Source organism: Schistocerca cancellata, chromosome 1 (assembly GCF_023864275.1).
Source record: "Schistocerca cancellata isolate TAMUIC-IGC-003103 chromosome 1, iqSchCanc2.1, whole genome shotgun sequence".
In the NCBI taxonomy this organism is placed as follows: Eukaryota; Metazoa; Arthropoda; class Insecta; order Orthoptera; family Acrididae; genus Schistocerca; species Schistocerca cancellata.
In genome coordinates, this window is record NC_064626.1 from 206,791,731 (window position 1) to 206,806,591 (window position 14,861).

Genomic DNA, 14,861 nt, shown 5'->3' on the forward strand with positions numbered 1-14,861 from the left:
CTTGGCTGAATGTATATTTTATTAAAGAAACACAAGGGTAGTGGTACATGCATTTGTTGTTGTTCTGGTCTTCAGTCCGAAGATTCATTTGATGCAGCTCTCCACACTGATCTATCCTATGCAAACCGCTTAGTCCCTAAATAACTACTGCATCCTACATCCTTCTGAATCTTGGGCTCCCTCTACAATTTTTACCCTCGAAACTTCCTTCCACTACCAAACTGTCAATTTCTTGATGCCTCATAATATGTCCCATCAACCTATCACATCTTTTAGTCAGTCTGGGACATACATTTCTTTTTATCCCAATTAAATTCAGTACCTCTTCATTTGTTACTTGATCCATCTGTAGAATATTCAGTATTTTTCTGTAGCACCACATTTTAGAAGTTTCTACTCTTTCTCGTCTGAACTGTATATTGCTCACTTTTCACTTTCATGGAAGAAAAGACTTTATAACACTGGAACTGATATTATATGTTAATAAACTCAGCGTTTTTCATAAATGCTTTTCTCATCATAAACAATCTGCATTTTATATACTCTCTATTTCGGCTATCATCAGTTATTTTGCTTGCAAGTAGAAAAACTCATCCACTGCTAGAGTCTCATTTCCTAATCTAATTCCTCCAGTATTTCCCAATTCAATTGGATTACATTCCATTACCCTCATTTTATGTTTGTCGATGTTCATCTTGTAACATTTTTTGAGACACTATCCAGTCTGTTAAATTGTTTTTCAGAGTCCTTTGTTGCCTCTGACAGAATTACAATGTCGTAGGCAAACCTGAAAGCTTTTATTTTTTTTCTGAACTGTATATTGCTCACTTTTCACTTTCATGGAAGAAAAGACTTTATAACACTGGAACTGATATTATATGTTAATAAACTCAGCGTTTTTCATAAATGCTTTTCTCATCATAAACAATCTGCATTTTATATACTCTCTATTTCGGCTATCATCAGTTATTTTGCTTGCAAGTAGAAAAACTCATCCACTGCTAGAGTCTCATTTCCTAATCTAATTCCTCCAGTATTTCCCAATTCAATTGGATTACATTCCATTACCCTCATTTTATGTTTGTCGATGTTCATCTTGTAACATTTTTTGAGACACTATCCAGTCTGTTAAATTGTTTTTCAGAGTCCTTTGTTGCCTCTGACAGAATTACAATGTCGTAGGCAAACCTGAAAGCTTTTATTTTTTTTCTCCCTGAACATGAATTATATGTACAGTCTGACAAACCACAAACGTTTGTCCACCAAACGATGCCTGTAGCATCTGAGAATATTCATTGTTGGCCAAAACAGGTTACGATAATTTCACGAAAAGCGATTGTTTGAAAAATTAACAAAACTGCATAAGTCAGTCACCATCTCTTTAAATGAAAAGTTGTTTCATCCTAATCCGTTTCTGAATTTCTACTTTGCTTCCTTCACAGCTTGCTTAATGAACAAATTGAATAACATAAGGGATAGGCTACATATGTGTCTCATTCCCTTCTCAACTATTGCTTCCCTCTTATGTCTGTTGACTCTTATAACTGCAGTTTGATTTCTGTAAAATTTGTAAATAATATTTTGCTCCCTGTATTTTATCACTGCTACCTTCAATATTTCAAAGAGCATAGTTCAATCAACATTGTCAAAAGCTTGTTCTAACTCTACAAATGCTATAAACATAGGTTTGCCTTTCTTCAACCTATTTTCTAAAATAAATCGTAGGGTCAGTATTGCCTTGCACATTCCTACATTTCTCTGATACTCAAACTGATCTTTCCCAAGGTTAGCTTCTACTAGTTTTTGAATGATATGTGTGAATATTTTGCAGTTATGACTTACTAAACTGATGGTTCAATTGTATTCATACCTGTCAGCACATGCCTCCTTTGGAACTGGAATTATCACATTCTTCATGAAGTCAGAGGGCATTTCACTTCTCTCATATCTCGCACACAAGACGGAATGATTTTGTCTCCCTGAAGGATCTCCGTGATTCTGAGGGAATGTCGTTTATTGCTGGTACCTTGTTTCCACTTAGATCTTTCAGTGTCCTGTAAAATTCTTCTCGCATTATTATAATTCCCATCTGATATTCACCTACTTCCTCTTCTCTTTCTATAATACGAGCTCCAAGTTCATCTCAAAATCCATTTCAGTCATTTGATTCTGTAACTTCAGTATTGATATACAAATTAGTATCTTATAGTTTGAGTGAATTATCATTAAATTCATGGTCTTGTGAAAAAATTCAGTGTGCCAAACCATTTCACAAAAAAACTAAGTGCAGATTTCATCAGCAAAATCATCATACAGTATTCTGTGTGATGTACCAAAGGGAAGCATTCTTAGGTACTCACATATGAAGCATATTCAGAAAGTGAGTATACTGTGACTGTAACAGGCTGTCACATTGTTTTTTGAGAGTTGGAGACACTGAATGGTAGGGGGATGTAGTGGCGGGTGGGGCAGATCCCCTGATGGGAGCGAGTATCACAGGAAGAAAAATCACTTTTTAGTGTCCTGTCACGTGCTGTGATTCTTTTCCTACTCGAGGAAGGAATAACACCTAATAAATTTTTATCATGAATCAAAACAGTTTACGGCAAAGGTGTTTTGAATGGAATACATGCGTTTAAGTAGTTTAGGGAGTCAGAACAAATGTTCATGATGAAAAGAGGAGTCGAAGACCTTCCATATTGATTAATGAGTTGGTGCAAAAAATCGAGGAAACTGTTTGTGAATACCACCAGTTGATAGTTGATGAAATTCTTGCAATGTTTCCTCAAGTCTCCAGAACTCTTTTATATGAGACACTCAGAGAAATTATGGATACAGGAAACTTTGTGCAAGATGGGGTCCCACAACAGCTGATAGAGCAGCACAAGTAAAATTGGGTAACAGTGCCTGCAAGTTCCTTGAATGATGTGAATTAGAAGATGAGGGTTTTCTGAGCTCTATTGTGAATGGAGATAAAACTTGGGTGGCTCATTGCACACCTGAGACAAAAAGACAGTCATTACAGTGGCATCACACCAATTGTCCATCTGCCAAAAACTTTAAAACTACTATTTTAGACAAAAGAAATATAGTATCAGCATTTTGGGACTGAAAAGACTACATTTCAGTTGAATTCCTACCTGGGGGTAGGAATCTCAAAAGGAGCATTTAAAACCAAAGGAGGAGAACGACGACGAGATAAGTGTGCTTGTTGCATGACAACACCCATCCTCACAAAGCCTTAGGCATCAATGTCTCTTGGACTCCTTTGGTTGGGATGTTTTTTAATCACCCCCTGTATTCCCCAGTTTTGCTGCCTTACAATTATCATCTTTTCACCTCCCTGAAAAACCAAATGACTGGAATTAAATTTTCAACTTCGAGTTAGAAGATACATGGGGGGTATTCATAGCACGAATCCACACATGCACACTAGACAGCAGTAACACTTCTCAGTATTCTGTGTTATATAAAGTGATTCACACTGTTGACACATCTCCCGAAACTATACCGTATATTTACATGGTAGATAAAAATTAGAAGGAAATTTAAATGCAACATGAATCCACCTTTAAAAGGATACGTGCTGTTCCTTCAACTCTGCAAGTCATGTAAACACATGCCGCTACAACATGAGTATTTTTTCTTCCTTTTGTTAACTGCCTTGTCAGTGCCATCTTGTAAAAATTGTATGCTGTGTCAATGCAGTGCTGGTTTAACCTGAAACAGAAGTATCTAATATGAACACATGTTTTTAATGAATAATAGAAAAGATTGAGAAGTTATGGTAACCTGAGCAAAACTATGATTATAAGGGGCTCTCTATTTTGTAAAGTGTTACACCTTACACCACCTGTGACATAATCTCTTTAAGAATAATTCCTTTTACTAATATCCAAAAAATCTGTTACACTTCATTAATAACTCAGTACACTTCAGAATTTTAAGCATTCACTTTTCAATGTATCAGCACTAAAATATTGTCTTGTATATGTGGATTACTGTGTAAATCACAACAAATTTTGTGAGAGTATAACATTCTCACACTAAGTGCTGGCCATAATGTATGCTGTTTACAAATACAAAAATCAAAAGTTTATATCGATAGCGTGTCAGTTATACAGATGTCCAGTACATAAGTTAGTTCAGCACCTACTTTGTAGATGCTTCTAGCACAAAATTTATTCTCCCAATTCACGTACATACCACTTTTTACCAGATGCATCAGTTATGTGTTGAAGTACCACCAACAAAGATGTCAGCAAGAGAAAAAATTTGGACATCTGAGAAGTCAACAACAAGAACAACAACAACAGAGCAGCAGAGCAGATGAAGGAAGGAACAAAAAAACTGCAAGCATACTACAGCAATGAAGGGAAGTGATAAAGAAACAGATATGAGATAAAGAGGGACAACATTAAGTACAAAACAAAGAAGGCGGTAACAAAAATTAATGGAAACAAAAGATATATACATAAATAACAAAATTTAAAAGACGGATGAAAAGAGAAACTAATTAAGTAATGTCCGTGACAGTGCGATGAGAATACTAAACACTGGATGTTTCTCTGGATGTTTAGTAGAGAACATGGGTGACCTCAAATGTAGATAGCCATGTTATGAAAAAATTATTATCAGGAAAGGAGCTGGAATAGATGGTGGTTAACACAGTATGTGGTGTGAGTATTACAGTGAGGATGTGGATAAGATCCATACAACACATACAGAGATTCACAAGCAACATGATTCCTGCCTACAATACTGTGGTTGTGTTTGTTGAGTGACCAGGCCCCTTGGTGTGATGTGAAGAAAAAATAAGCAAGGTGGGGTAAATTTCAAAGTCTGCTCCAGAATATCATAGCTCGGATGAATAATTAGGCTGATGCATTGCAGGTATGAACAGCACTGAGTGAAAAAGAGATATTCTCCTCTTCTTTGGTGACAACTGGTTTTGGCACTTAGGTTGCAGCCTTATGTATATTTTTCTGTGTAACATTTCATCTCCCACAGCAAGATACATTCTCAGAGGCTAAGGAGGCAGGCATTTAAATATTAGTGGCTCCTAATAATGCATCTCACAGCAGGGGATGAAATTATAGGCCTAACACTACTCGCTAAGGCTCGACCCACAAGTTTTCACCAAGAAAGTAAACAACCGTCCTTAAAGGAGGCACTGTATACAGCTCTTCTGCAGTTTCTATGGTATTTTGGCAAACAGCAGTGAACAGATGGAGGAATCCATAGCTTTCATAAAAAAAGGCAGTTATACATACAAGTACCACCAACAAAGATGTCAGCAAGAGAGAAAATTTGAACATCTGAGAAGTTAACAACAACAACAACAACAACAACAACAACAGAGCAGATAAAGGAAGGAACACTGAAACTACAAGCATATTGTAGCAACATTTCTTTTCACATCTACAAAACAATGTCATTAGACACACAAAACAGGCTCAAACTGGGTACGAAAAGGGAAATGTGCCTTTCAGCTTTCATCAATTAAGGGAAATCACATAGCAACTAAATACTGGTGGTCAAACGAGTACTAAACTCTGATCCTCCCAAATTGAAACCAGTACTTTAACCACTCTATGAATTCACACTATAGAAGTCCTCATTTAACAACAATCCTTTGGAACCTTTAAATACAACAAGCAAGGGGGCACAGAGGTGTAGGCCTATGCATATGGCTTCACCTAAACATGAAAATTGCATTTAACAGCAATTACTGGTTTGTGGAGGTGAAACACATCTCCTCCCCCACATCGCTCCTTTTCCCCATGCAGCTGAGTTGAACTTGCATTAATACCTAGTTGTTAAAAATCACATTCAGTTCAAAATCCTCCCTAATCCAATTGAATTTTATGGTTCTTTTCCGTGTTCACAAAAGGCAAAGCTTATTGTAAGTACGTACTCTTTTTTACAATGTCAGTGAATGAGGAAGTAGATGCTACAGTCCATAAATGAAATGAAACATGTGATCAAATTTCACTTTTAGCACAGGGTTGGTAAATATAAGGGGTTGTATACATTCGCTGTGAAGGAACATTCATAGTTCTCTGGCTCACATTGCTGTGAGCTGTTGGGCATGAAATGTGGCATAGTGGTTGGCATCGCTAGCTGGTGTGCCGGTACTCACCAATCCAAATACAAACATCAACTATTATTTGTTATTTTGTTTTTATTATTTCTAGAAGGTTCTTGAAATATCTTTTGCTTGTAATGTTTGTATATTCTGGAATATTTGCTGTCTGTATAAACACCATCATTCTGGAAAACGCAGTGTTTGTATAAATGGCTGCACTGCACATCCTGAAGGTCATTTCTGTTCTGCCTGTACATTGGTATCCATAATAAACATGCCTTCAGTGCCAAGTGTCAGTTCTTTTGAGCTCTAGAGAAAGGAACAGCTATTAATGATTGCTTCTTTGGCATTTCCAATCAGTCCCGAAACTGAAAATGTACACAATTCACTGCTGTGGGCTCTCCCAACTGGTTTTGTGCCCTGCATGCATTTGCAGCCTCATGAATGATTCATAATAGAAATGACCATTAAAAGCTGTCCTCTGTTGTTGAAATCATGCACCACAGAGTTAACTAATTAACCACCTGACCCATCTCGCAAAGAGAATGACACCAACAAGGAAACATTACCAACTTGACTACATATTTTTACGAGAAAAAAAAAGCACATTTGCAACATATCAGCTCCAACAATCGATCCTGCATCATAATTTGTGTCATAATTCTGATACTACACAGTTAAGACCTTCTGAATGTACAGCTTTTAAACATGGTGCATATGCCAGTTGTCACTCAGTCAGCCAATTAATGCCCAAGTGTGAAGATCTGTCCTGAGGAGAGAATAAGAGGTTTGTGAAATATTGGTTTTACATTTGTAACATGCTTTGCTCATTATGTCAGAGCACACAGTTTCTAACCTGTAGCTGGTGCCAGAGAGTCTTTGGTCTGAGCACATATATTCTGTGATTCAGAAATCCAGTGTACATTAATCAGATGAATGGACATTAAAGAAGTAATGTAGCATTACTTAATTATTAACATCAATGTTGTGTGTTATTTTCTTTATTTTGAAGGGCTGAAACTATTAATGTTAAGTATACAGTGGTTGTAATTAAACTTTTGCTACTTGGGAGGACTCCCATGACAAATGACTGATCATAGAACAGTGAAACTTTGTTGAAGCATTTGTAAGGACATGTGGAAGAGAAATAACAAATAAACCAATGAAAGAGCACATTTTAATTTCTACACGAGAGAGTAACATTTGTTAATTGCATATTATGTTTACACGCCAGGTTACAAATATTGCTCAATGTGATGATCATTTGCATCCACAACAGCCTGGAACTACACTACAGATTACTCTACTACTGCTCAAAACAATGGTAGACTATGTAATGTTCAGCTGTCACAGCACAAATCACGTACTGCTTGAAGACTGCACACTCCGTATAGCATTTTCAGCCATGGCAATATCAACTTCTTCACCAATTTGTGGTGCACTTGGCAGTCAGCCTCTCACAGGGGCAATTCCCAAATTGCCAGCTATTTCCAGCTTCTGAATCATGTTTTTCAACCCTGGTGAAGAAGAAGGACCCCTCAGGATTCGTTTTATGCATCAATACTCATAAAGAGCAGCAGCACTACTGCTGTTGTTTTGATAAAACAGCTGTATCAGTATAGCCCCGTTCACCTTGTCCAGCCCCATGTTGACCATTTGCATTTGTAATGCACACTGAAGCTGTGTTTCAACTCTACATCGCTGTACCAGTACTAGCACCTAACAGCAAGTCATGAGAACAACATTACTAACAATGTAAATCCTGCAGCACTCAGTCTGAACAACATTCATACGAAGTTTGGTACCCATACGGTAAATAGTTTTCTGTCAAGTGACAAAAGTTTAATTATAACCACCCTGTACATTTGCAGGAGTTGTGCTATTTTTCAACATGACTGGTATCATGTAATAGTGAATTGAAAATCATGAACTCCATTTCATAACAATTCTTCAGTATCTTAGTTTATTAATTCTGATTCTTTGGTATTTAAAGTCAAAATAATACTGAACAGATATGTGCACGAGTTTGATGTACACTATGCGAACAAAAGGTATCCGAACGCCCCCGGAAACATAAATTTTTCATATTAGGTGGTGCATTGTGCTGCCACCTACGGCCAGGTACTCCTCAGTAGCCATTAGACATTGTGAGACAGCAGAATGGGGTGTTCCGCAGAACTCATGGACTTCGAACGTGGTCAGGTGATTGGGTGTCACTTGTGTCATACGTCTGAATAGGAGCTTTCTGCAATCCTACACATACCTTGGTCCACTGTTTCCAATGTGATTGTGAAGTGGAAATGTGAAGGGACACATATGGCACAAAAGCGTACAGGCCGTCCTGCTTGTAAGTCACACATGGTGGCGGTAAATGCCAAATGACGCCTCGCTTGGTGTAAGGAACATAAACATTGGACAACTGAACAGTGGCAAAACATTGTATGGAGTGACAAATTATCTGATGGTACGGTGAATGTCATCTGCCAGCGCGTGTAGTGCCAACAGCAAAATTCAGAGGAGGTGGTGTTATGTTATGGTCATGTTTTTCACGGAGGTTGCACCCCTTGGTGTTTTGTGTGGCACTATCACAGCACAGGCCTACATTGATGTTTTAAGCACCTTCTTGCTTCCCACTGTTTAAGAGCAATTCAGGAATGGCAAATGCATCTTGCAACATGATCGAGCACCTGTTCATAATGCATGGCCTGTGGCAGAGTGGTTACACGACAATAACATCCCTGTAATGGACTGGCCTGCACACAGTCCTGACCTGAATCCTATAGAACGCATTTAGGATGTTTTGGAACGCCGACTTTGTGCCAGGCCTCACTGACCGACATTGATACCTCTAATCAGTGAGGCACTTCGTGAACAATGTGCTGCCATTCCCCAAGAAACCTTCCAGCACCTGATTGAATGTATGCCTGCGAGAGTGGAAGCTGTCATCAAGGCTAAAGGTGGGCCAACACCATACTGAATTCCAGTATTACCGACGGAGGGTGCTACGAACTTGCAAGTCATTTTCAGCCAGGTGTCTGGATACTTTTGATCACATAGTGTATTATATGCTCTTGTCACATAAGACAACATGATCTCTAACAATATATCAAAGCACATTTGGTAGACATTAGCCCCTCCCCACCCCAATCTTCCCTTGTCTTCAACATTACTTTGACAGGAGAGCTCTGAGTGCCACTCGGTACAGTACTTTGTGCTAGTGCATTAGGAAGCTGCAGTGAGGTGAAGCATGTGACAAATAACTGGTGCACATGAAAGTTTAAAAGCTGTACATTCAGAATACTGTCAGACATACTGTCAGAATTATGGCTCAAATTCTCATGCAGGATCAATTCCTAGGGCTGTCTTGCAGGCTTTTTTTTCTTTCCAAAATATGAGGTCAAATTTGTGAAGTTTCCTTGTGACAGAAGAGAATAAAGGGAGTGAGCTCTGCACCCCTCAAGTAAACAACAACATGAATGCCATGCAGAGGTAATCAAACTTTAAATGATTCCCATAATTCAAGTGGAAGTTGCTTCATAAAGATGTAGATATGGATTATTGTACATGTCACTACAACACAACTACTACAGCTTTATAAACTCTCCAAATACTATTGCAAGAATTGTAAAGCCTAATCTACAAAAATGAAAACTGGTTTCCCACTTGCAAAACAAACAAGCAGAAACTCAAGGAAAGATGGCAAGGAATGGCCTTGGTGTTAACATAAACAGGTCATTCACACAGCACACACAGTGCCTTAGTATCAAACAAAACTGTCAGCCAAAAATAGCATCATTTGTAAATGTACTGGGAGTAACTGGGGGAGGGGGAGTCTTGAGGATGGTACTCTGAAAGTCTGCAACAATATTTGTTTCTGTTTCTTAATTGGCAGTATGTGTGTCCTGCTTTATACAAGTCTGTTCAGATAAAGTAAGCGAACATGGTTCGTAATGAAGCAATAAGACTGGTTATTTTGCTGTCATCATCCAGCATAGCAATACACTGCTCTAATGACTCTAGCACATAGTCACAAGCCATTTGTGACAAACATTGCCTACCAGCTGAGCTCCAACACCTTAAAGATGGGTTTCACCAAAAATGGTACAGCAAAGTGGAGATAAACACCTTGGAGGTGATTGACATAGCTCCTATATCACACAGATTATACGCAAAAACGACAAGGGATGTAGGACCTGCGTCAACCACTTCTTACCTTTGTAAATGTCTTCAAACATTTGTCTAATGTCTGCCATCTGTGTAAAGATAGTCTGTGATGCTTTTACTACCACGTAAAAACACACATGGTATCATTTTTACTTGTACTGCCAGAAAACAAACACAACAGTATTGTGTGTTACTTGTTTCACAGTGTTCACATTCCCCTTTGTTGCCACATGCCTCACAATGTCATACACAGTGCAAATGGCATCAGTTATTGTCTGCTACATACTTTGTATTTATTTTCAAAGTGGTCTTACAATATAGTACTGAAAAATAAAAAGAACTACCTAAAGATCTTATTGCCCAGAAGCTGAAAAAAAATTATCAGATAAGACCATCTGCTGTTTGTGGAATGGGAGGACACTACAAATGTATTTCTTTTGATGACAAAATGCAAAATGACTGCATCCAGTATCAATGGTAGAACAATATTATGAATGATAGAGAAGATGAAATCTGCCTTTATTTTGGATTATAATAAAAGCAAGGTTGTTGTGGACCACAGCTAGCTGCTAGTACAGTGGTAATTACCCCTGAGGGGTAAAAACTCAACAATTTGATTCTGTTTCAGTCATGAAACTAAATTATTTTCAAGAGATTGTTACTATTATCACAGTTTTGTTAGACTCTAGTACTGATTATATAGGTTATCAATAATTACTTTTCTCAATTAGTAGCATTAATGCGGTGGAGGTTACAGGTTCCTCACATAGTCCATCCATTACACACATGTCATGCTTTCCCATATATCACTCATGATAAAAGTGAGGCATATGCGTAACAAATGCTAAATATCCCAAGAAAATGTCTTGTCCAAGTTGTAGATAGTAATTGCAGTAGTCCAGAAATTGCTTCATTACTCACTTCGAGACAGATAAAATGAATTGATCAACAGCATGACACAACAGCAACTACATAAGGACTACTGTAGTGCTGTAGACAATGTTATTATTATTATTATTATTATTATTATTATTAGAGTGGTTAGACACAAAGCATTAGCAGCCTGAAGTTGTACAATTTCTGCCAGTTCAGAAGTAAGGAGTGCAGCAATGATGTGATTTACACACAGTAAGTATAGTGCACACGTTTGAACATCTTTGATTTGAAATGGGGTCACAGTGTGCTGGTGAAGCAAGTGCTGCAATGGAGAGGAGTAATGCAGGGCATGTTTTGTAACAAGTATCTACCATCACTGTCAACAGTTAGCTTCCTTTTCTGAGAAGGAGTTGTGGTTAGCACTTGCAATGCACCACGAATTTCTTCATCTCTCTCTCTCTCTCTCTCTCTCTCTCTCTCACTCACACACACACACACACACACACACACACAGAGAGAGAGAGAGAGAGAGAGAGAGAGAGAGAGAGAGAAATATCATTCATATTTAGTCATTTTAAAAATAAAAGTGTTCCTAGAAAAGTCCTTCATACTACAGTTTAGTTAGGTGTTAAAGTTGGTGATAATGTGATAGGAAGTGGGGGTGGGGGGGTGGGGGGGGATGCAGTATGCAGCGCTAACTAATGTATGATGGCATGCAGGGGTAATGATCTAAGAAAGGTTGGTAACCACTGCACTAATAGGTTAATACCGACTGAGAGGAAGTAAATAGTCAAGGAAGAAACCCTTTCTCTCATCTTCCTGACAATGACTGTAAATCTGTGTTTTATAATAAAAGACAAGGCCTACTAGCAAACATATTGGTGAATTCTGTATTCACCTGCACAGTACCACACCTTCACCACCACTACAACAAAGCGTGTCATATTGGTGAATTCTGTATTCACCTGCACAGTACCACACCTTCACCACCACTACAACAAAGCGTGTCATTATGTTCACTCATTCGAGTAGTGTGCTGTTTGGCTGCTCTGGGCCTCTATCAGAGGCCTCCCACTTTTTGTATGTTTTCTAAATCACATTGTATTTATACTGTCATGCTGTTGCTTAATAAATAGTTGGTTTCTTACATCTGTGTCATTTACTGTGCTCGGAGTTAGAACACAACTGGCGACAAGCAGAACTTTCCTGTGCTCAAGTTCAATTATTGTTTTTTCATGTAACTTATCCATGGATGCAATACTTCTTTCACTTCTCCATCAGCAGAAACTTGCTACAATTGCTTGGAAAAAATCTGTGGCCACATTGACCATTCAGGCTCCACCATCTCAGGTACAATGACTCTGCCGAAAATTGGGAGGCTTAAGAAATGTAGCGCCGACAGCATTTTATTGCATTTAGAGTGATGGACGAAGAAACTTGTAAGGAATTGTTTTTATCATGAATTGCTCCTTGTATTTATGAATTATTGTGTCAATTAGTCCCTTTCCAGGAACCAGCCTCACCTTTTTTGATGAAATGTATAGTTGTCTTCATATCATCGCAAGTGAACCCATGTCATTTCTGCTCATGTCGAATTTTACCAGTGCCGCAAGCAGCCACATCAGTCTTATCAGGCTAGGGCAGTGAATCTAAAGGGTTTGAGCTGTAAATTTCACTTTATTTCTAAAACCCCCCAAAGAATCCTAAGCAGACTCCATGGTTGCAAATGCAAGGATCCACCTTGCGCAGGCCATCAAATTGAAACGTGGGCAATGTCACCGTTATTGATAGTGAACCACATTGGTGCACAGCAACAAGCTCGCCAAGCAAGAGGAAGCCAATGCCATTATAACTACAAAATCTAGCCACAATGGACAAAACCACTGACAACTACAAGGATAGCTTGCAACACTTCCATCACACCCCTCCTGTTTCACACAACATGGGAGACCCATATGGCCCAGGCAGTTGGCATCGTGCCATACGAAAGATCACATTCAATCAGTTTGTTGCTGTCAGGTTTCCTCAGAACATATGGACTTTGATAATCACTCTATTTCATCACTACCTGCAGATAAGAATAAGCTCTTAATTGCAGAGTCTGTGCTGCACAAAGTGTTATTGCTACAAGCAGATACTGGAGCAGCTGATTTGCTCCTCAACTCTCAGACATATGTATGGCTGGGCTCTCTCCCATTGCCCCATCAAATGCTGTCTGGGAAGCTACTAAAGACAGCATATTTCTGTTCTTGATCAATTTACTGCCACCACAGGTTACAACTCTGTAATCTGTCCTATCACATATTTGGTTATTAATGACTCTCATACAGAAAATTTGTTTGGGTTAGATTCTTTCATTGCTTTTGAATTTTATACTACTGACACTGTGCATCTTATATCAGATCGGGTTCCTTATCACAACGTAGAATCATTGTGTTCTGAATTTTCATATTTGTTTTCTTAGAGATTAGGATGTGTGAACACCTTCACAGTGCATATCTTGCTTAAACTTCCAGTTTGACTGAGTTTTCTGGGCACATCCCACACCTGTGTACCTATGTGAACAAGTTAAATCTGAACTGGATTTGTTGGTGTCACTAGGCATCATTCCACCAATTTCAACAAGTTAGTGGGCTATGCTATTAATTATTGTCAAGAAATTGTCGTGTCAGCTCCGAAATTTGTGCAGACTTTAAAGTTACTGTCAATGCACAGTCTTTTATTGACCCATACCTTTTGCCTCAAGTTGATGAAATAACTTGCAAAATTTGCCAAGGGCCAATTATTTTATTACCTCAGGCCTACATGCAGGTTCCATCAGACAATGCATAGAACCAAATGCTTATAGTAAATGCACCTTTTGGTCTCTAGCAATATTAGCATGTAATGTTTGGAGTGGCTAGTGCTGCAGCTATCTTTCAATGCTTTTTGGAGGAAATTTCAGTACGTGTTCTTTGCAACAACAAGTATCTTGACAATATTGTATGAATAGGCACTACCAAGAAAGAACACTTACATAACCTCTGTTCTCTCTTTACTATTTTGCAAATTGCAAGCCTTACAATTCTTTTAACCTTGTATTAGTATCTCAGTCATGAAAATTCAATGCAGGATGTTCAACCACTGGAACAGCATGTCACCACTATTATGTCTTTGCCTTGTCCGATCAATTTGCAGGAATTACAGTCATTCCTTGGTAAAATAGCATACTATCATAGGTTTATTTTGGGTGCAGCTACTCTGATTCACTCTCTGCACATGTTGCTTCATAAAAATGTTCCTTTAAGTGATCGCTGGCTTGTGAGCTTCCATTTATGCAACTTAAAAACAAATTACGCTCTGCACCTTGCCTTGCGGACCTTCTAACCTGGTAAATGATTAGCCTTGGCCAAAGGCATGTCCCAGTATGGTGTGGGGGCAGTTATGGCCCACTGTTATGCAGAGAGCTCTGAGCAACCTATGACTTTTGCATCCATAACACTCAACGTAGCTAAGCAGTACCACTCGCAAGTCAGTCATGAAGCCCTTGTGATTATTTGTACCTTAAAAGAACTTCATATATTCTTATACGGTACAAAATTCACTTTGTCACAGATCATAAACCTTTAGTTTCCTTGTTTTGCCCTTCAGCTGCTTTACCTGATAAAGTCACTCGTCACTCTCGAAACTGGATCTTATTTTTGTGGAGATATAATTACAAGTTTTATTTCCATCCTACATTGCAGCAAACAAA

The 14,861-nt window shown here is 38.4% G+C and overlaps 1 protein-coding gene across 1 annotated transcript in view; it reads right to left on the minus strand.

The window, feature by feature from the left end:
- The window catches only part of LOC126168897 (transcription factor IIIB 90 kDa subunit), a 372,622-nt gene that overhangs the window by 319,232 nt on the left and 38,529 nt on the right, over nucleotides 1-14,861 (minus strand). The window contains exon 3 of the mRNA XM_049920596.1: nucleotides 3,584-3,720. Coding sequence (XP_049776553.1) covers nucleotides 3,584-3,720 — 137 coding nt within the window. The remainder of the gene's footprint in view (nucleotides 1-3,583; nucleotides 3,721-14,861) is intronic.